This window comes from Apteryx rowi, unplaced genomic scaffold, assembly GCF_003343035.1.
Source record: "Apteryx rowi isolate R43461 unplaced genomic scaffold, aptRow1 scaffold_720, whole genome shotgun sequence".
NCBI lineage: Eukaryota > Metazoa > Chordata > Aves > Apterygiformes > Apterygidae > Apteryx > Apteryx rowi.
In genome coordinates this window covers 213,041-236,368 of record NW_020451006.1, presented here as the reverse complement: position 1 = coordinate 236,368, position 23,328 = coordinate 213,041, and the positions used below count along the sequence as shown (strand labels likewise).

At 36.7% G+C, this 23,328-nt stretch overlaps 1 protein-coding gene across 1 annotated transcript in view; it reads left to right on the top strand.

The window, feature by feature from the left end:
* The window catches only part of BAZ2B (bromodomain adjacent to zinc finger domain 2B), a 167,369-nt gene that overhangs the window by 107,191 nt on the left and 36,850 nt on the right, over positions 1–23,328 (top strand). Inside the window, exons 8-19 of the mRNA XM_026087565.1 lie at positions 2,323–2,932; positions 4,223–4,513; positions 6,672–6,732; positions 7,261–7,369; positions 7,637–7,738; positions 17,088–17,298; positions 18,422–18,514; positions 18,622–18,683; positions 20,035–20,100; positions 21,230–21,295; positions 21,990–22,034; positions 22,283–22,315. Coding sequence (XP_025943350.1) covers positions 2,323–2,932; positions 4,223–4,513; positions 6,672–6,732; positions 7,261–7,369; positions 7,637–7,738; positions 17,088–17,298; positions 18,422–18,514; positions 18,622–18,683; positions 20,035–20,100; positions 21,230–21,295; positions 21,990–22,034; positions 22,283–22,315 — 1,749 coding nt within the window. The remainder of the gene's footprint in view (positions 1–2,322; positions 2,933–4,222; positions 4,514–6,671; positions 6,733–7,260; positions 7,370–7,636; positions 7,739–17,087; positions 17,299–18,421; positions 18,515–18,621; positions 18,684–20,034; positions 20,101–21,229; positions 21,296–21,989; positions 22,035–22,282; positions 22,316–23,328) is intronic.

The window sequence follows — 23,328 nt, the reverse complement described above, 5'->3', positions numbered from 1 at the left end:
AGAAAGCACATCTTCACTGTGAGGGTGGTTGAGCACTGGAACAGGTTGCCCAGAGAGGTGGTGGAGTCTCCATCCCTGGAGATTCTCAAAACCCAACTGGACATGGTCCTGAGCAACCTGCTCAGGCTGACCCTGCTGGAGCAGGGGGGTTGGAACAGGTCATCTCCAGAGGCCCTGTCCCACCCTAACTGCTCTGTGAGTCTGTGGAACTTCGAAGGACACCTGAGAAATGACTAAATTCAGCGTTCAAAGATGGCTTTCTACAAAAAAAGGGGGGGGGGTGTAAAAAAGCCCATGAGTAATGAAACAATAGAGCTGAATGCTTTACGGAAGTGTCTGAAGTTTAACCAGAAGAGTTGGGAGGTTTTTGCCTTACCTTCTTCCCAGTCTATGGATTCTGGTAGATCTTAAATACAGTAAGCCCCTGTAATACTTGGACACAAAGGATAAGTTAAAGACAGAGTGTAACTGCATTTGGAAGGGCTTCAGCATGGTGGATTAGGAAAATTTAAAAGCTTCTGTCTTTCATTATGTCCTGACAAAAAAACCCAAAGGATTGTGTTGTGCATCTCTTAAGGAAATTTAGCAGCTAAAATCAATATATTACATTGAGAAAAGTACTCCTGGGTAAATAGTCTGGCCTGAATGCTTTTCTTTTGCTTCTCCTAGTTTCAGTCAGAATACTTCCCATATCTTGTATGTAAGCATGGCTTTTCTTTGTTTCAGGGTGGATAGATTTAAGTAAAAGTAATTAAAATAATCTATTTTATTCATGATTTAAAATCAGGGAGCTGAAAGCCTTTTTATTAAATGAGCAATTTATTTTTTTTGTGTGCTTTTTTGTTTGTTTTTTAAAGACAGGAGGATATTCACAAATGGATAGCTATTAAAACTGAGTATGGCCTTTGCAATAAATTTGATCCTCCTTTTTGCGGATCAGGAGTCTACAATACATTTACACGTATCTATCTTGGCATTTCTGTAGCTTAAAAACCAAAGAATCTGTGTCTACAGATTCTCAGTTTCTATATTTTGTTGTTAGTTATTACAGCTGATGCATTTTTTTTGACTTAATTGACATAATTTCTGTTCAGTTAGATTTGAATGGAAATTGGAAGAGAATAAGGATCTTGTATTTAAAAATGTTTACACTGGGTATTGCTAAAGAGTAAACTGAGTTTATTTGATTCACAGGTAATTTAGGATTTTAAGACTAAAAAGTACTTGTAATAGATTCCTAGAATAGAAAAGGAATACTATTTTTCCATTCAATTACAAATTCTTTTAAGCTAATCATTTACTTGAAGTTGTTAAGTGAATTATAATTATTAAAATTTATTTTTTTGCCATTGGAATAGCCTTCTGCTGTCAAATTTAGGTTATGAGTGTTTAGCTGGTGATTTCTCACCCATTTAGTGATTTGCCTTTCTTTAAAAATTTTACTGGAAATGTAGTGCATGAATTTTTATTTTGCAGTTTATTCAGTTTTAAATGGTAGTAACTTAAGAATGTATTTTATTTGACTTTTAAAAAATTATTTAAAAAGCACCATCTTTATCTTTTTTGTATCAATATAGCCATTTGTTAATGTGCATTCATTCTGTTATTATTTCTTCTGTCAAGGAAGATCTAGATATTTTCTTGGTCTTTTGAAGAGTCCTGAGAATAAGGCAGTGTAAGCTTTACCTGTATTTCTGAGGCAATAATTAAGTTTTACATGAAGAACTTCCAGGCAGTACTGTTTCAGAGATCAAAAAAGGTTGTCTAGCATAACACTACTTTTGAGTAAGACCATTTTTTTCATGGATTTCTGGATCAAATTTTGCCATACCAAGAGCCTCTTCTCTGTCTTCTGCTATTTTTGTAGCCATTACTGTGTTGTATTTGCCTTGTGATTTAAAATGGATTAATTCTAAAACTAGATTTACATTCACTAATGAGACCTAATATGCTGAAATGAGGAAAAAGAGGATTTTTTTTCCTATGGCATTACCTTTTGGATTTTTTTCTTAATGAATTATTTTTAGAAGATTCATAATGTCTTCATGAAAACTGCTTAGAGTGATGTAGCAAGTGAAAAAGCTTCCCTCTATGCTTTAGATTAGCTTCATCTTGAGTTTGTGGACCAGTCTTTTCCTCCTCAATTTATAGTCGAAATCAAGAGAGAGCCTAAAGCAACTTCAAATTACTCATATCTTCAGTTGTAGTTACCACCTACTTTTGACCTACTAAAGGTAGTTTTTCTGGAAGCAGATGTTGAGGGTTGAAAAGAGTTTTCCTGGCTGAAAAAATTTTAATCCCCCCCTCTTCTTATTTCTGTAGGAACAATATAAACAGACATTCCCAACAGCACAGATGAAGAAACAGGAATCATCTAAGAACCTGAAGAAGGTTATTGCAGCTTTGTCAAGCTCCAAACCAACCTCTAGTTCACCAGCTCATCAAAAACTCACATCTTTGGAAAACAACCATTCTAATCCGTTCCTGACAAATGCACTTTTAGGTAATCACCAACCCAATGGAGTTATTCAGAGCGTCATCCAGGAAGCTCCTCTAGCACTTACTACCAAACCAAAATCCCAGACCAAGATCAATGAAAGTGTAGCCACATCTGGTAGTGCCCCTTTTTCTTCACCGGTGAACTTGAGTGCATGTGGGAAAAAAACAACTGGTAACCGGACAGCTGTTATGCCCTCTACCTCTCCTGTGTTACCTGCTTCAGGAAAGGATAAAACAGTCAGCAATAATGCAATAAATGCAGTAAAAACACAACACCGCCTTCATTCTGCAAAACTGGTGGTGGAGCAGTTCAGAGGGGCAGACTCGGATGCCCCCAGCAGTAAGGACTCTGATGACTCAAACGATGATGACGACGATGATGATGATGAAGATGAGGACGATGAAGATGATGATTCTGATGACAGCCAATCAGGTGGTTTAATCTTTTTAATACAAAAAGTAGAAATGTTATTTTTGAAAAGATGCATTTCCTACAACTTTTTAATATGGGTAGGAAATTGTGAGGTGACATGGTTCTCACAGTGTCTTACAGATACCCTGGAAAGCTGTGCATTCCTCCTCGTCCCCAGTAGTTGCATATCCAAAATCATGTTTAGAGTATTCTGATTTTTGCTCTTATGACAAGTATACTTCCAGCTGTCACAGTAAGGGGTCTTCAGGGCCTTTTGGAAAGGGTGCCAAGGACCTGGCTTCCAGATGAATCGCCCAGCTTGGGCTCGTATACTGCTTAGCTGGCAAGGTGCCCAGGAGAAGATGGGAAAGAATAGGCTGGTTGATGGTTAATTATTATGAGCCCATCTACAGAACAAGCTTCCCTGAATCTATTGTAGAGAGGGACTGAAAAAGCCTCTGAATTATCAGGATTGGCCGGAAAAGTATGTTTGGGCTTCGTTCAGGAGCAGAGTAGTGAGTGAGCAAGACTAGAGAAAGATACCAGGACAGTTGTAAAGCCTTAGATGTTTATAGACTGCTTTCAGATTACAATTTTAAAGGCTCTTGGACAAATTGGAAAGGCTAGGCCTGTTGCAAAGCAGAGCTTGTATTCCCAGCCGTTTCTTTTCTCCTTCTGTGCCTGCATCTCTTGTGTCCACCTCCACCTTTGTCGCTGTCTTTCCCCCTCTCTTCCACAGACCCTGCACTCATCCTCTTTCTCCCCTGCAGCTTTAGCCTACCTTCAGTTCCTCATCCCGTCTGCCCTTTACCCTGTCTAACCTCTCCTTTGCCCAGATTGCCATATCTCTGGTCCTGAACAACTGTCGGCCTGTACCTGGTTCCACCACTTGCTTTCTGCTCTTTATGCTGCGTTTCACAGCCTGTAAGATGCCCATCCTGTGGCAGTGTTCAGCCACTGCCTGGCTCGCAGGAAATGTGTCTTAGCTGTAGCCAATTCTAAGGCAAAGAATCTCTTAAAGTGCTGCCTCTTCTCTGTCTCTCGTCTCCTCAATAAAAAATAAATATTTCATACCAAACCACAGTGCGTTATCATGCAGAATTACATTATACTGTCATATTTATAGTCATTTTAAAGTTTAAGTAAATTCATTGTAACCTTTTGTTGCTACTCAGAGACCTTTTAAAATATTTTTAAGGCAGAAAACCTTCTTACTTAATAAAGCCATGAATTTGATGAGCATCAGAACTTAAGCGTGGTTGCTGTTAGTTATCCAGTCATAATGTGCCTTTTGCTACAATTTCTTAACAGAGTCTGACAGTAATTCTGAGTCAGATACAGAAGGGTCTGAAGATGATGATGATGATAAAGATCAAGATGAATCAGATACAGACACTGAGGGAGAAAAAACTCCACTGAAACTGAATAAAACTGCTCCGTCTGTGAAGAGCTCTTCTGTTGGTCTTGGAGCTCATTCCACACCACTTAACCTCCAAGTAGCAAAGACCCCAAGCTCTGCGCCAGCTGCCTTATGTCCTGAGTCCCAGCCGACGGTTTTTATTGGGACGCCGTCATCTGCACTTGCGCCAAGTGCACACTGTGGTATCTGAATGTCTTTTTATATAGTACAGTGTAACGTATAATTGGCATGTGTTGTAAAAGTATTTATAAAAAGTAATTAAGACACTGTTACCAAGTGATATTTTCCCAGATGTTTTGAACAGATAATACAATCGGTCAGCAGAACTGCAGTTACTAAGGACCTGAACATAGCACTTAGTTCAGGACATTTTCATTCCAAACCGTTGTGGTAGTGTTAGATTCTTATAGTTATTTGGGGAGAAAGTAGTATTTAATAGCTAGATTTTATTTTTATTATGTAAAAAGTCTTCATTATTTAGTCTTTATTATTTACTTACATTTTATTCTCTAGCGGTTATTCTAGTTCATGTTTAATTTCTATACATTATAATTTGCATGCAGAATCTTTTATTTCTGCCCCTTCCTCAACAAATTCAGTGACTGTATTTAGTTGAAATATAACTTAATTCATTATTAAAAAAAAATCTAAATAGAATGTGTGGATTACACCTAGTAAGTATTTTTAAAAGGTGTATGAAAAGTACATTTAGTAATTTTATGATGTTTTACAGTGTTCATAATCTTTCATTTGGTGACTGATTTGTAAGATTTAGTAATTAGTGCTGCTACAGAAAAGTCTGCATTTTTTAAAGTTGGACATGTCTTTATTTGCACAGTAACAATTAAATTGCCTATTTACTACTTAGCAACTTGATATTTAATTAACATGTAAATAGGTTTTAAATGGGGACATACACTCATAAATTGATCTTTATATTTGGGGTTCAGTGGAGTAGGAATTATGAGCTTTGTCATTGAGGGCATTAACTTTGAAGAAATATAAGGGATCTACTTGTTATTTTTCTCAGGAACAGGTCTGTTAATTTTACAGTTTGTAAAAGATTTCCCATGTTTTAGGAGTAATCCAAATTCTTAAAGTACACAGCTAATTTTGTTGCTCAGGAGTCTGCGTTGGTTTATACTTGTAAAAGGCTGATAGTGGTTTATGTCTGTTTGTAGATGGAGGTGAGAGGCACAATACGTTAAATTTGTCTCCTTATTTTAGGTCTAATACTTTTTGCCTACTAAGAATCACCATTATGTAATTTAAAATTGTTTTTGATCCATCTTATCTAATGGTAGTCAGTCACTGAAGAGATCTTGTCTCCTCTTCTCCGTACCTGTTTTTCACCGAACAGTTCCTTTTTTAAATTCACCTGTGCTGAGACAAGCAGTGTTTCCCCCCAGCGTAACACGCAGTTAGTGTAATAGTTAGTGTAATAGCCGTGTTTAAGACTGCGAATAAGTGTCCAGGAAGTCTGGCTTCCAAGCGTGGGCAGCTCGTGGGTGTACGCGGCAGAGGAGAGGGCTCGCCAGCTGCTCGCAGACCGTTCAGCTGTGTCGGCTGGGAGCCCGCACTGCTGAACCTCTGACGCTGCCGAACGTCTGACGCTGCCTGGCTGCACCGAGGCAGAGCAGCTTCGGGAGCAGCATCTGAGAAACGCATCTTCCCAGAGCTCACCTGTGTCCGTAGTCCATGCCCTACAGCTCTCTTAAAAAGGCTTAAGAAAAGCACCAGCTTTCTGCACTCTGTAAAACCCCACTGCTGGCAATCGTCTGTCATAGTTTTGCTTCAGCCTGGGATGAGCACCAAACACGGAAATAGCTCTTGGAATTCTGAATAGCTGGAAAAATCCCCCAACTATTCTGCCTTTGGCATTTGACCACAGTCTATACGCAGTGCTCTTTGAAGGCTTAATCCAGTAGTGTATGGATTTTTAAAGAACTTCTTTAAAGGAGTGTGTTCATTCTCATCTTCTGTACTGAAAAAAACATTTTTCTGGCATGGAGATATGGGTGGCAACCAATTGTTTTATTTTATCTCCTTATAATACCTGAAAGAGCCAAACAAGACAGGAGTTCTGTATAGTATGATAATGTTTTATCTTATTTACAATTTCAGAAGAAAAAGATCAAAGGAAACCTAAGAAAAATTTCAAAAGAAAAATAAGTTAAATTTATTCTCTTGTTACTTTAAGTGTATATAATGGGTAGAATGTAAAAATAACTTACCTTGTGGTTTGGGGCTATAAGTATAAAAAACTATATTTTAGGAACACATTATTTTTAGACTTTTTTGATGTTCTTTCTTAGGTGTTAATCAGAAATTCTGTTTTAGGTATTTCAAAAAGACGAAGAGTGACAGATGAACGGGAGCTGCGTGTTCCTCTAGAATACGGGTAGGTCACATATTTACTTGAGATTCGCTAAATAGAGATAATACCTTCAAAAGTCAGTTGGTAAAGAAATGGCATTTTAAAGTATTTGGGGCTGAAATATGTGAAAAGGGCTTCAAGGATTTAGATTTCTGAATCACAGTTACTCTGGATCTCTTTGGAAGTGTCAGCATAGTTCATGTATTAATTCTTTTGTATCAAATTCTCTTACGAATCTTCGTAGCAGTTTTGAAACTGGAAATTAGTTCTGATGGTGAGACCTGAGCCTGAACAGATTCCATATAACTGTACCAGGAATATAGTTCTAAGCAGTTTAAAATCTGGTAATATGTAAATAGCTTGATATAAATCCATTTATATTCAGTTTGGACAAGTTGCATAATAAAAGTTTCCATTTTTGCCTAGCTAATTTTTGATACCCCTGTCACATTTTAGATACGGGATTCTTGTCTTTCATGTAAAATTATTAAATTGACATTAATTATTAAAAAAAAAAAAAAAGCCGTCTGCAACTATTTCTTATTACTCTAGCTGGCAAAGAGAAACCCGAATAAGAAACTTTGGTGGTCGTCTTCAAGGTGAAGTAGCATATTTTGCACCTTGTGGAAAGAAGCTGAGACAGTATCCTGAAGTAATAAAGGTAGGTTTCTTTTCTTAATTTCTAGATTCTTATGCTACTAAGCATGCTCTTAATACAAAACGTGATTTTTCCTCCAGTAAAGTTCCTTATTTCAAAAATGTCCTGTGATGCGAGGCTTAATGTATCTCAACTTTTTACTGATTTGATCTCTTATAAATGCATATTCCCTTTATAGAATATGCAAAACATTACACTCGCAAAGCTTTACATCAAAGCTGAGTTGTAATTATTTACAAGCTGAAGTGGAAAAATATGTGATTTTTTCAGTATCTCAGCAGAAATGGAATAATGGATATCTCAAGGGACAATTTCAGCTTCAGTGCAAAAATAGGAGTGGGTGACTTCTATGAAGCCAGAGATGGACCGCAGGTATCCACTTTTTAAAAAGTAAAGTTTTTGAGCCAAGGAACAGTAACATAAATTTAGGAGAAGTAACTTTTTTTTTTTACTGCAGTCTGGAGCATTGCTTGTTTTTAGCTAATTCATTCTAAAAGTTGTGTATAATTTTTATAGTACTTCTTGTGATAAGCTGAGGGCCTGATCCTGGGCAGTGTCAAAAACCTTCACCTCTCAGTGACTTCAGTAGGAGGTTGCAGGTGTTCGGCATGCCTTATGATCACCTCTAAGCCTGGATTTATCTAGTAAGAAGGAATTTAAAGCTAGATATTTTATCTCAGAAAATGCTCAGATATTTCTGAGTAAAATCTTTTTCTTACCATATTGTATGAACTCAATATTTATAAAAATTGTTATGCGTTACATCACACTCTTTTCATATATTCATCTGTATAATGTATCTAAAATATGTATTTAAATACACATTTGTTATATGAAGATTATGGTCTGAGCTTCCTGAAGAATTAGATTTTTACAGGAAGCAATGCTGAGTATACCAAGTACAGCTTACAGCAGTATAGCTGTTAAACTTTATGTGGATAGCCCACACAAGGATAAGTAAAATTAAGATTTTATGGAAATTAACATTACATTTGTTCTGTACTTTGTTACTCTGTTTTGGTCACATTGCTGTTTCTTTAGGGTGTGCGAAGGCAGCTCGGACTATTATCAGTGAATGTGTTTGCTACTTTAAATGATAAGGGTGTTGGGTATATTACTACAGGAATATGGACAGACATCATGCTTTCAGCAATCTTGAATGCTTGTCCTAGTTCATCCTAGGTAGTTGTGATACCATGTGGAAATATGTAACATCTACATAGAATAAATTAAAAGGTATTAATATAGCCTCAGTTCACGGTAAGCAGCCACTTCTAGTTAGTGCTGGCTGATTGCTGGCAGCATTGCTAAAACCCCTTTGTGTTTGGCCTTCATAAACCAAAAATTACATGTGCGTGTAGTCGTGAACTTCATTACGCACCTCAGTGATCTTGATCTGAATAATTCCTATTATTGTAGACAGTGCAATGTCAGGACGTCTGTTCTCTTTCTGCCCTGTTACCTTTCTCATGTTTGTTTCCCGTATTCCTTCATTTCTCATGTTCCCTTGTAGTTATCTCTGTCATCTTTCTGTAAGTTATGGGGCGGTTTGCAGTTTCTTCCCTTTGATCCCATAAACCTTCGGAGAGAAGCAGTGGAGGAAGGCCCCTGTTTCCGTAGGCGAGCGTGGTAATAGGCAGTATAAAGTTACTGTACCTCTCGCTGCGGTTGCTGCTGGTACGGTTAGTGGTGAGTTCTGCGTAGATGTAGGCGAAGGAAGAAGCTTCCCGGAGAAAGGACTCCGGGAGGGCAGCGAGGAGGTGGGAAGCGCTGCCTTGTCCGGGCTGGCAGAAGGGATCGGTTAGGTATTTGAGTGACGCAAGCTGTTGGGCTCTTCAGTGGCGCGACCCTGCTGTGCGCCGTCACGATGGGGCCGGGGCCGTGCCTGACCCGTTCAGCTCAGCAGCCCTTTCTGCAAACGCTCCTCGCACCGCCCCGGCGGGACGTGCCACTGCTCGGCAGGGGCTCGCAGCTCGTCGTGTGCCTGTCGCACGGCAAACTGCTCTGCTCGGTTCACCCAGGTTTTCTGTGGGGATCCTACCCCAGATCATGGCTTTTTTGCTCCTCACCACTTTACGTCAAGTGGAGAAGCTGGATTCTTGTGCTTGCATATTATTATATGTGCATTTCATGGACTTGGGATCAATTCCCAGACAGTGGACAGGACTAATTTTCAGTTTTCTGAGGTTGCAACTCAGAGTTTCAGTCCCCTCATCTGGGATGGAGGAAGGAATCATTTAAGAATCTGGGAGAGCCTGAGGAATATCTTCTATCTGGAGGTATTATAATTAGAGAGCATCTGTACAGGATGTTTGTCTCTGGAGAACAATAATTATAGGTAAGTAGTTTCACTGTTTGGTCCCCAGGGAAACGCTTGCTGTAGTAAAATGGATATTTGAAATATCTTTTCTGAAAGTAATATTTGTTCACAGTAACTACATTGTCATACACCATCATCTTAGTTGCTGTAGTGTATCTTTATTTCTGTTACCTCAGTGTGGTATAGTATATTTTCCAGTCTTTGTATGTGTCTGTCTGTGTTTGTGCTTGTGAGCCTAGTCTTTACTTGTAATTTTACGCTATACCTACTGATATTTACATAGCCTAATCCTAACGCATTCAGTGTTTGACATGATTATATATTATTTATTCTGTCACTACCTTTTTTTTTTCATATAGACTGAGTTAAAGATAATCTATGGATGTTACACTACGTAATTTTTAAATACATCAACCAGCATTCAAGATCACAGAACCTGCTCTGTTCTAGTTCAGTTCAAAACTCTGTTTGCTGTTTTCATCCTCAGCTGGCATGAAGGTCCAAATGTGCCATTTCTTGATTCAGTCAGAATTAAAATCTCAAGTTGTTAAAGTAGAAAAATGTACATGTTAATTGGTAGGTTGTTATCAGCTATAATTTACCCACTAGATTGTGCAAGTTTCTTGCATCTGTTTTGGAATGACAAAAATATGCTTCACTATTCTCTCTTTTTTTTTTTTTCCATTTATCAATCCACCTCTTTAATAACATTTTTTAGGATATATATATATATTTTTTTCCCAATTCTGATCCTTTAAAAATGTTTTTAATGGAGCTAAGTAAAACAAGTTAGTAACAACAGCTTGTTATGATTAAGATGTGCTAAAATTTCTTTACATTTTATATATCATATTTTGACCTACTAGATAGTAATGTAAACAGCTGAACTGTGCCCAGGTTGCTAATTTGCAATATGTGATATTGATACTTCATGAAGAGGATGTCCACCCTTTTTAACAAACTTTGTTTAGTTGCCCAGCTGCAACACTCAGTATATGATAATCCTATCTTCATGGATTTCTAGAACCAATTCCAGTAATTTGATTTCTGCTGCTGCTCTAGCTCCTGTTATTCTGTGTAGCTTTCACTGTTTCTGTGTAGCTTTCACTGTTACTCTTCCCTTTCTTCACTGCATATTTCTGTTGTCTTTCGAGATGTGCAGCACACATGCCAAGTGACTGCATAAGTTTCTAAGAGCTCAAAGACAGAACCAAATGCAAAGAAAATTATCTGCGGGCTAAATGAGTAATGCTAAAGAATGACCTATAGCCAGCCAAAAAATATGCAAGTTACTTGCTTCTGATGCTGCCAGGGCTCCTCTCCCCTGTGGAACAGGCAACCAGACGGGGGTCCCTCGGTTCCCACGGTGAGGTTAGTTCAGAGCGGCGGTCGTGCAGCTGTGCTTCTTGTCGTGCAGCCGCAGCAGCAAAGCGGCGTGTCTGGCAGAAGCGGGCCGCCAGGCAGACTGCAGAGAAATGTTTGAAGTTTGGGAAAGTACGTACTGATTTGCAGGACTAAGAGGCTTGTAAACAACTGTGAGTGATAGGTGTGAGTGTGGCGTGGGGAGGTGGAGGGCCACTTACGCGTTGCGGCGATGTGGATAAGAACACTGCACTGAAGTAGAAGGTGGAAGAGAGAGGTGTGGAGTGCTGCCGAGCTGTGCCCTGCTAAATTGCATCTTACAGGCTCTGTTTAACGTATTGCAGCAAGAGTATTCTTCGCAAATAGTATATTTGTCTCTGGCCCAGAAAGATTTGCAGTCACTGGATTAGATCGTACACGTGCTGTGGTGGGATTCTGCACTCGATGTGAAAAGCTTTTTAAGCATCAAAGTTATTGTAGATGTGTCAGAGGCTTAGTCATTTAGATAATAGAAGTAAGTTTAAATTACAGTATCAAGTAGATACAGAATATATACCTGTGTCCCAAATTATAGGGTGTGTTCTGATAAACTGTGGAAAAAATATTCCCTTCTAAGTTTCCTAGTCAGAAATTTATCCTCTTGTAGTAGTTGAGAGTGGTCATTTTCTTAGTGCTATTAGGTGTTCTGGATTCAAGCAGAATCTTAAAGAGGGATAAGCTTCTAATTTTTTTTATAGTTCTTTCATTTTCTTTCCTCATGGGAAACAGTTCCTGTTTGAGGCAGTGTAGGAATGGATTTCAGCCTCTAGAAATAAACTGATGTGGTTGACAGCTACACTGCATTTTTGAACTGATGCCATTTTTTTTCAAGGATGCTTAAACTAAAAAATAAATTTGAGTAAAGCAACTTCATGCAATGTTACTAACTATATGAAATCAGTATTTGAGATATGCTTTTGAAACACAGGTTGTTTTTTTGTCCCTGTGTTTGGAGTATCAACTCTTAATTCTGTAATTAAGAAACTCAAAATGTACCTGTGTTCTTTTTGGAGAAATGAGGGGCGTAAAAGAAAGGTAAGACTAGGGCTATTAAAAAAAGTAAGTCTGTTTTCTGGAGTAACACTATTTTTGTCCCCAGAAGTATGAACTTTTAGTTAAACCTTAAACCTTAATTATTGACTTTTATTCACTCTCTATGAATAAGCCTTCTGCTGTATTTATTTTTTTAAGTACAAATTGGCTCGCTAGTGATTGGAGCGCAGGATAGGGAACCAAGACTTTTATTCCTGTCTCTTATGTACATCAGACAGGATTGAGGAGGATTATTCTTTTGTGTGAGTTGTGTTGGGGTTGTTAGATCCTTGTAAGGAGTGATTTACCCTTGGATGATTCTCTGCTGTGTACCAGTCCTAACACTCAGTTAATACCTTCATAGGGTTTTGTGTATTTACAGAAAATCCAAATCTTCATGCAACTCCCTGTGAATCTATTTTAGTTCAGGGTGAAATTCCCATGAGGGCAAAATACAGGCATTTTTACCTGGATGTAACTCTCTGGGTGTAACCCATGATAGGAGTTCAGGAATGAGCTAGGTTGATTATGTCAGGGTAAACATGACTTGTTTTTTCAATAAGCTTTTGCATAAAGATGGTTATCTCAATGTAAAAATAAGATTTTTTTTTCCAAAATATCTGTATGCTTGCCCAGGGGTTAGCTGAATTCAGGAACCAGGAAAAGAGAAAACTGATTAGAGTCATCTTTGTTCTCATCTCCTTTGTGTCAAGTGAGACTCGTTTTCACTTCGGAGTCTTTCTCAGTTTCTGATTTATGGTGCTGCCTCAGAACGAGTGCAGAGCATAAGATGTGAGGTCTCCCCCTTTAAAGCAATTTTTAAGTTTACTGTTGTTTAGTTAATAGATACCTTTTTAGTGAACAAGTAGAAGTCTAAAGTGTTCATCAGAGGTAAAATATAAATACTATACAGAGCAGCCAACTATAAAATCAGCTGTCATATACATTTGTAAAGGTAGTAGTAATTATTTTCTTCCTCTTCCAGAAACCTGACTTAAAAATACTTTCCTATTTAATTCTGTCATTCAATTTAAAAAACTTTGTTGTTTACTTTTCTCGTAAATATAAGCTGAAATTAAGGGTGAGATTTTTCTTTCTGGATGTGTTTTGTTCATTTGTCTGGTTAACAAGCTTGGGGTTAGATTCTGCTTCCACACATAGTTATCTGGACACCCTTGAATATTTCTTCTGGCCTCAAATTCTTGTTTCGGAAGGCACAGGTCTCATCTGTTTCCTGTGCCACAGCTGCCAGGCCTGAGCCAAATGTCCTGAGTACAGTAGAGTATTTCAAGAGGCAGTAGATGCCTGAAGGTGAGAAGCTGAATTAAGTTCTTGTTTTCATCAGTTTATTTTCAACCAAAAAGCACGATATTACTTTCAGCTTTTCTCTAATGTTTGTGTTGTGAAACCTAGCTAATATCTAAGCCCCTGTATGCCCTACCTTGCGCCGCAACCCTCTGTTTTTATATTGTCAGACCAACAGAACATCAGATAGTACATTTTTTGATTAGAAATGTATTTGGGTCGGATTTTAAGAGACATCAGAGCACAAGATATAGATGGTTAGTTAAGCGCCGCTTTTGAAAACCTCGCCGTGCTGGTCTGTATCTTTGTGACATCTGGTCTTCGCTGCTGGCCCTGAGCATATGCAGCTGGAGGAGCACTGGTGCGCAGGCCTGGCAATGTGTGTTTCTATCTTAGCATGCTCTAACTGCAGAACTGCATTAAGATAATAGTATAGTGGTTAAGTTTAGTATAATACATGCCTAATACTACTTCAAATTGTAAAAATACAGATTTTATTTGACTGGTATTAACTGAACATAGGGAAAATGTCGTGGTAGTAAGATGTGTGAGACTAGAATCTCCAAGCATGCTTTCTAAAAACCACATCGAGAGGAGGACTAATATTACTATTTATTTAGTTACATTAAAAATTGGTAATAGGAAAGAAAATTTCAGTTTAAAGGCAGTCTGTTTGTCTTCTCTTATCACAAGGCTCATTTTTCCATGGTATTTGAGCCACCCTAACAATGAAGTCATCACAAAAGTTGGTGTTAACTTTGCAAGTTTAAATGCAACAATCAGATTCCTCAGTTTGAAAAATATGTTGTTCAGAGAATTCAACCGTTTTTAAAATTGAATCAAATTACTGACTGGGTCTCAGCAAGATTACTAACTCAGCCAGCCTTTAGTAATGGTTCATGAAAGATAGAAAGGTGCTTCAGGTATTCTCTTCCAAAACAAATAATTTATCTCTCATTTTAAAACACTGGACAAATTAGCCTCAGAACCAGGTTCTTGGCTAGTATAAATCAACATAGTTTGCAGTGAAACAGTGTTTATTTATGCCACTTTTAAACCTTTGTCCTTAGACTTTAGTGCTGTATTAAATAAGTGAATCTTGCTTTCTGTTACTTTTCATCATCACTAGTTTTATGAAAGATTATGTATTTGACTGTATTACTCATTAGCTTGCAATGTTTTCTGCAGGTTTAAAACTGAGATACCAACTGAAAATCAGTAATAAGCATTTCTGTATACTGCTTGTTGTTCCTGTGTAACTGCGGTAGCTGGAGTGTAAGGAGAAAGAACAGCCAGGCTGGTTCAGAGCAAGGGTCCGTCGGGTCGTACGTCCTGTCCCCAGCACTGGGTGTTGCTGGCCGTCCAGGGAGCAGCCTGTATCTTAACTCCTCCAGTTATCTCAGCTTCCAAGTGTTTTCGAATGCTAAGGGGATTTCCTCAGTCTTTTGAGGTTTGTCTATTCGATGACACTTGATGGATTCCCCCCCAGTCCTCTTGAACTTCTGGAACCTTGCGTCCGCAGTGTCATGTGGCAGGATGTTTGGTAGGCTGCTCCCCGCTCTTTGAAATGCCAGGTCCTTTTGCTCGTTGAACCTGACTCCTACCAGCTTCGTGTTGTGGCCTCTAGTGTGCGGTTTGGGAGATGCCGGGCAACTGTCAGTACATATCTATTGTCTCTGTGACTCTAATAATCTTGTAGACCTCTGTTGTACTTTTGTGCTGATAGAACACCACGTATTCAGTGTCATGGTATCACTGACCATAGAAAATACAGATAGAGAGCAAGAGGAATCTCCATTACAGGATCTAAGGTGCTTGGACCACGGCTTCTTTTCCTTCTGTTCCTTTAATTTTGTTTTTCATTCTTTTTCTTTGCCGCTTATGAGAGATATGATTTGCTAGGTTGAAGGCTGGTGTACGTAATAAAGAGATACAGTAGTACATCTAGCTTACACTGCTCAGCAGTACAAATTGTTCCTGTGATAAATTGTAAGTTAAGTACTAGACACTGAAATAAAAACATATGTGTAAGTCTTAAGACTTGCATGTAAGTGTAAGATAGAAAATTAAGCAACTTCCGTTAAAGTGGTACAGGTAATGATTTTGGATTAAGAAGTCCTTAGCAATGACATATTCTACACTTAGTGATATTGTCGTAATTCAGAACTCCTCGTGTTTAAAACATAGCTAATAACATAGCCTTTTGGAAGGTCTGTAAACTATGATATGTATTCTTGTGATGGTCTTAACTGTGAGTAATTCAGACTTGAAAAAAAAAGTCATTGCATGTACTGATAGCTGCCTTGGGATCTGTGTGTTTCATTAGGAAACATCATTCCTTTTACAGAATGTTGCAGTAAACATTTCTGATATATTCTGAGGAATTAACAGAAAGAGTTAAAAGACTAATTGACAAATTAGGCAAACAAAATTTATTTTATGGTGCAGCAAAATCAATTTCATTATTTATAGACATGTTAATATGAAAAATTTCATAATGCAAATTTATTTTTTGTGAACATGTTTTAATGAATGTGTGGTGGTGTTATTTTTTTTAAGTGACCAGCTTTCATTCTTGCTTTAGCAGACATTTTGAAAATCTTTGACAGCTCTATAGTAGGCAAATTATGAAGCAGTCCTTAAAGATACTTAGCTTCCACTTTTTGCCACAGTTTTCCAAAACTTGGGAAACTGGTGAAAAGTGTTGCAATTTTGAAACAGACTCATGCTCACTCAACAGGATCAGATAGATTGAGCTACTGTTCTGATTAATGGGCACAATGATACTGATACTTTAATTTAAAACTATTTCAATGTGAGGACTAATTAGATATTTGAATTAACAAAATATTTGAATATTTGAAATTGAAGTTCTGCAAAAAACTAATGGTAATGGGAAAAAAGGGTTGAATTTATTGCTGCATACTTTGTTTAGTTAATGAATATAATGTGCACAGCTTTCAGTTACAACTGTAGATGGATTATAAAAAATAACAAACTTTTGGTTGCTTTCAATTCATGTTGGCTCAGAAATTAATTTTCGAGGTTGGAGGATTAAATTTTACTAAATGATGAAAATGAGTTTGTGGTTTTTTTGTTTACTTGCTATAAAACTCATGTATCCAACACCCAGATGTTTGAAAATGAGTCACTGTTTTTGCTTTTTCTGTATGCTAAAGTTTCTGTAAACACGAAGAATTGGAAGACAGTGACCCATTGCATGTCACATTTTTTCATGTGACATTGAGCAATGGATTATATGAAGGCAGAGAAGTTATTTTTAAATTGACATGCTGAGGAATCTGTGTTTCTGCTTTCAAAAGGGTTGAGAAATTAGTGATTTAATCAAGAACTAATTAAAAGAAATAGAGTAGTGACATGTGCTATGTGATAACTGTATATGTCAATAAATAAAGTTTAAAATCTTGCATAGTAGTACAATTTACAAAAGCTTTGTAGTGAGAAGCTCTCAATATATAGCTTCTGCGTGTCATCAAAATGTCCTACTACCCAAATATTCTAACACAGATCTTAAATATTGTATATATAATTTATTTGCATATGTAGACATATGTGCTGTTTAGGCTCTCAAATGTCTTGTGGGTTTGTTTTCCTTTTTACCTGTGTTTATAATACCCATCTGTGAAATGTGTCAATTAAAAGGGTGTGCAATGGTGTCTTCTGAAGGAAGAGGAAGTCATTCCCCGAATCAGGGCTATGGAAGGGCGTAGAGGAAGACCGCCAAATCCAGACAGACAGCATGCTAGAGAGGAATCCAGAATGAGACGACGCAAAGGCCGACCTCCAAATGTTGGTAGCGCTGAATTTCTAGACAACACTGATGCAAAGCTGTTAAGAAAACTACAGGCTCAAGGTAAGAAATATATTTCTGCTTTCACAAACTGAGTGTAAGTATATGGAGAGTTAATAGTTTTGTAAAGAGAAGTAATGTCTTTCACTAGTATGTTAGTATGCAACAATTTTGTTTGGAAGGCCGTACGCTTTTAGCAATGCTTTTTGTTGTTGTTGTTGTTACAAGGTAAGTAAACGTTTATATGATTCAAAGGGAGAAGTGTGCGTGTGTGCGCGTATGTGCATGTGTGCGTTTAAGAGCTTAAGCTATAGTTATTTAGATTTATAAAATTAAAAAAGCAGACATCCAGTATTCTGGTTACTGTGGATGTTTTTGTTTTAAATAGGCAAAAATGAACAGATCTCTCCAGTCCTCTAAATCAGATCAAACAAAAGTGAATTTACTAATTTTGGAGAATGCTGTCATGGGGGTCCTGAACTTCAGTCCTTTGACTAGCAACCTGAATTTAATCTCTAGAATATCCCTCCTACAGCTTTCTGCATCGATGTGCCCATGAAACTTATTGATATCCTAATTCACAGTTTACACAAATTTCATTAAGATATTCTCACTTGAAGTGACAGAATGCTTCAGGAAGTTACTAATTAGCAAAAGAGTGACTAGCTGTAAGTAGCAGCACTACCGAATACTGTGTTCCAAATGAGTGTGCTCTTATTGCATTGTTCAAAACAGATTAGATAATTGCATGAAGTAGTTTGTAAGGAAAATAGTAATTCCATACTTCTGAATAAAATGTTGTTTTAGTACCTGGGGTGACTGTTTTCCACTTTTAAAAGAAAGAAGAAATGTATTCTTAAATGAAGCACCGTTTTTAGCCTGATGCTGTCACTTAATAGAAAACTCGTTTCTTCCAAAAATTATACATTCTTTCATGTAGAAAATATCCATGTTCGTTTGTGGGGGTTGATGTAGCTACACACACACACACACACACACACACTTATATAGGAGATCCCCCTAAAGGTAGTTGGTAGTTAGATGTTGTCCAGATAAATATGTACAAAACAAATCCACTGTTTTCTCTGTCTCTTCTTACCTCATAAGAGTGTCTGGGAACAAGAGCTATATCTATATTGTCAGACAGCACTGTTTTTATGAACTCAGTATTTCCTTTTTGTAACAGAAATAGCTAGACAAGCAGCACAAATAAAGCTGCTGCGAAAACTCCAGAAGCAAGAACAAGCTCGAGCTGCCAAAGAAGCAAAAAAACAGCAAGGTAGGTTGACTTAGGAAAGCTTGTGCATGCTTGCAGGTGAGCTTAAACTATTGATATGAATTTACTTTTCTGCAGAAACTAATTTTTTTTTTTTGCTTTACTCATAGCTATTATGGCAGCTGAAGAAAAGAGAAAGCAAAAAGAGCAGATAAAGATAATGAAGCAGCAGGTAAACTTTATGTGACTGCTAAAGAGGCTCTTTAAATTTATTATGTTTGAATTCTTGTATTTTGGGTTTTTAAGTTATCTGGTAAGTTATTAGGTGTGCTTATTATAATGTGAATGTTTTAAATCTAGTTTTAAAGAGCATACTATATGCTTTATTTAAAAGTCTAAATTGCACAGTTGTTCATGTTGTCAGGACATCCCAATTTTGTCTGTGTTGGTTTAAACCCCACAACATATGTAATTGCCTACCAATACCAGAAGGAAATGCAGAAACTGCTGCTACAGGATAGTGATGTGGTCATACGTTATTTGGTTCCATGCAAACAAATAGTGGTATATCTGTTCATAGGAGTAATAGTGTACTTGACTTCTTCAGTGATTCTTGCTCTCTGTCAGCAGTTTTAGGCTGATTGCAAAGGATTCTTTCTCAGTATGCCAGTGAATTAATGTGTGTTTTTAAACCTACAATTATTGGGATTAATTATTAATATTAATTAATATTAATTCCCAAAAAAGAATTTAAAATACGTTTGCATAGCACCCGTTAATGGAGTGCTTACTCTGACTGTTTTCTTGCCAAAATTTGTTGGACTGGCTGTGGCTGCCAGTGTCCCAGTGTTTTGTTTGAATATATATATTTATCTATATGTATATGTATTTATGGTGCAGCAGGTATCACAGTGCAGTCCTCTAAACTACAGATTAGGCCAACCGACCTCATTAGCCATCTTAATATTCTAAAAGTCTGAGGAAACCAAAGTATACACAGTTAACTGCGAGGCGACCATCCATAGTGCGTGTGGGTGCTGTGCTGGCTGACAGACCACGCGCTTTGGGTTTCACTATGCTCAGTTCTCTGTGTTGTCTTCAGGACCATAATCAACTGAAAGGCTGCTAGAACCAAGGCAGAAAATGGTGTTTTTACACACCCTTACGTCTCCATTTCAAAGAGATGGCACTGGAGCCACTGCATTTTTTTTTCATGTTACAGCTCCTATTTCGATCCATTCCTAAATAGCCCCACCATTGCCAGCTAGAATTTGGGCACTGTTGCCTTACTCGTATTGTCATTAAGCTGGTCCCCTAAAAGTTGTTAAAAATAGTAATATGACTGCTTAAAACATGAGCACCTATGCAAAACTGAGTGTCAGTACTGTCAGGGATATATCAGACAGCTCTAATGCTAGTAAAAGTTTTAGATATGCGTGATTATATGGAAACAGTTGACTACAATGTGTGAGAGACTCAACAACAGGAAATATGTGTATATACTTGCTGTTTTTTTCTGTTAATGTAAAAATAAATTTACTTTCTTTATATTGTTTTTAAAAATAACTTTCTTCCTCTTGTAGGAAAAAATTAAGCGAATTCAGCAAATCAGAATGGAGAAAGAACTTCGAGCTCAGCAAATTTTAGAGGTAGAAATAATGGCTGAAATTAATTTATTTTGTTTTGACATTTTAAAAAATGTTATCTTTTATTCACCACACATACAGTTAGAAATGTAATTAAATATAACAAGTCTAACAACATGGATTAAAAATGCCTGTTCAAAAACTTCTGTCTTCAAATATCTTTGTTCTTTCAAAATCAAATTTTGAACACCTCACTGTATGTCAAATCCAAGAACATTAATCCATTTATTAACTGGGACTCAAATCTTTTAAACGTTTGCATGTGTTCCTAACTTTATACAGAAGTAATTTTGTTTGCTGCAAAAGGTACAGTAAAGTTCTTAACTTGAACAAGTAACAAGTTTGCAAGATTATGATATGAAAACAGTATCTACATTTTATGAATTGCAGTAGCTTTAATTTACTAAAATTATAGAAGTTAACAAAATACTTAATGTTAATATTCTTTAAAAGAAAGTATCAATGAACCTGGTTTTGAACAACATGATTTTGGTTTTATTAAAAACAAAACAAAAAACTTTCCAGATTACAAATGGTTACTTCATATTATAAATCCATGCCATGTATAACTAAGTTGAAAGGATTTAAATTCAAGATTCCTGGATCAGATTTTCCCTTCTGATCTGTCTGACAACAGATTTCTTACTGATTCTAGTTGTCTGGAATGGGTAATGATTGTGATAGAGATTCATGTTTAGGAATACTTCTACCTGGTGTACTTTTAGGTAGTTTTTGTATTGGCTCTAATTGACCTTTTCAAATCACAACAAATACGCATTTTCAAATAAGAAATCTTCAAACTGTTGATTGCTAATTTTCAGATCTCATGTAAAAAATCAACATTTTAATCTCTTTGCCATTAATGTTTTATAGTTTCTGTATATATTAGTTACAGTAGCAAAGCGAAGCTATTTTGTGTGGGACTTCAAAAATTGTGGCTTGATCTGAAAAAGTAAATGAATGATTAATTGATTGACAATGCAATGTGCATTGGGGAAGAAATCAGTTACAATATACACTTAATATGCGATACTGTTTTGCACTTTGTGAGACATGTAGCTTTATTTCCAGTTGTATTTTAATGTTGTGGTAGTGCTGTTGCGTGATCTTGAGACCTGTTTTGCATGCACAGGCAAAAAAGAAAAAGAAGGAAGAAGCAGCAAATGCCAAATTACTGGAGGCTGAAAAAAGAATAAAGGTTAGTTTAGATGAGCTTTTTTCCAAGAATAAGAACTAAGTTATCATGCATAATATATATTAATCTATTCATTGAGAATAAAACTGTAAATAAATATGGCATATGAATAATGTCTATAAGAGTGTCTGTCTATATAAATACATACATTAATGTAACACAAAAGTTATATATGTATGTGTGTGACACGTCTGTGTGTGTATATACTCACACACACACAGGTGAATATATATCTGCACACATACACTAATTTTTTTATAAGCCATTATCAGGAGTTTTGCTTACATCATGCTTGGCTTGAGTAACTTAAAATGCTCGTTAAAAGCATATACAATACAGTTATTCACAGTATTCTCTTTTGTGCTCACCGTATTGAAGAACTTTGTTGCTTCCCAATGGATAGTGGGTCAAATATAGTCTTGAACTCTGTCTGTATTGAAAAATACAGTTTTTGTAAATGATAATACTTGTACTTCCAGGGCTGCTTTAGTGTTTTGGGTATATTTTATCATTGAACTCCCAACTCAATAGATGTGCCATCATGTATACTATTATTCCATTATGGTTTTATGGGAATAAAGGAGTAAAAAAAACTTAAAGAATTTAGACATGTACTGTTTTGGGGTTGCAGAAATGTGCATCTTAGTAAGTAAATTTTGTTAGATATTTTAAATACATTTTTGTCCTTCTGTTTAAGGAAAAAGAGATGCGAAGGCAACAAGCTGTTCTGCTGAAACATCAGGTTGGTATACATTCAGTTGCCAAAACAGCGACAGTGCTAATTCTGAACTAATACTTAAGCTATTTGGGGGAAAACAAATCTTCAAAATATGTCCTTTTAAAATTTCTGGGTTTGATTCATGCACAGTTTTTCTTTCACCTTATGATTTGTTGCTTTGCTTTGGTATTGGGATCTTTTGGGGAATTATAAAGTGGTTTTATGACTTTGTGATTTCTGTTTCATAATGTTGTGCCAACTCTTTCTACCAGGAGTTGGAGAGGCATAGACTAGATATGGTATGGGTATGTTTATTTTTGTACATCTAACACCGCATTGTGATTTGGTTGTGATATGGTTGTCATAGCAATGCATAAAATGTAGCACTGGCTGCTGTCATATTACATACTGCTGCATGGCTTTACAGCACAGTGCATTGCATACATCTGCTTGTATTGTCTGTTAAGAAAAAAAAAGTAAGACATGGCTCAAACGTGTTTATAAATTGAATATGGCAATCTATAAATGAGGTTTTTAACTGGAAATCTACATTACTGATGTCCCAACATAAATTGGACAGCTGTATAAAATCAAGGTTTAAATAATGCAAAATTATTAGGTAGTCACTTGAATATTTTTTGCAAATTGTGTCCCATTCACTGGGAATCAATCCAAAATTTTAAAGTATGATTTGAATTGACCTGCTATACAAATTAGGATCGTGTCTTTCCCAGGTTTGTAGAGAGTGAGCAGACTAGCTTTCAATCAGTGGTTAATACGTAACACTGTAATTAGACAATGAAACATTAAAATGTAGTCCTAGCCTCACTGAAGTAGATGATAAAGTTCCCATAGCCTTTACTGGGGCCAAGATTTACTCTACAGCTTCTAAGGTAGAAAAAACATACTTAATTCTTTAGAATATATCTTCTTACTATATTTGAAATTATCTATGTAATTTATTGAGGGACAAGCATCAGTAAATGCAAGTGTCCTTGTGTATGTATATGCACCACTGCCAGCTTGATTAAAACTGACCTAGAGCTGAGAAAATTCATCACATTAATTTGCTGTTTACTTACAAAAATCATGAAGTCAGAACAATTTTAAGTTGTCAACATTTAGAAAGTTTTAAAATGGCCAGTTTAAAATTTCTGCTCAATTGGCTATTTATTAAGTAAATTGCAAGTTCCCTAATAGCAGATGTAAGGTAACTGACCTGTTCCAGCCAACCATTATGCTTTGTGTTCTGCCAGCTTATGAAGGAGCATCACAACTGACCATAAGTAAATCTGTATGCTTCTGTTTTACACTGTCT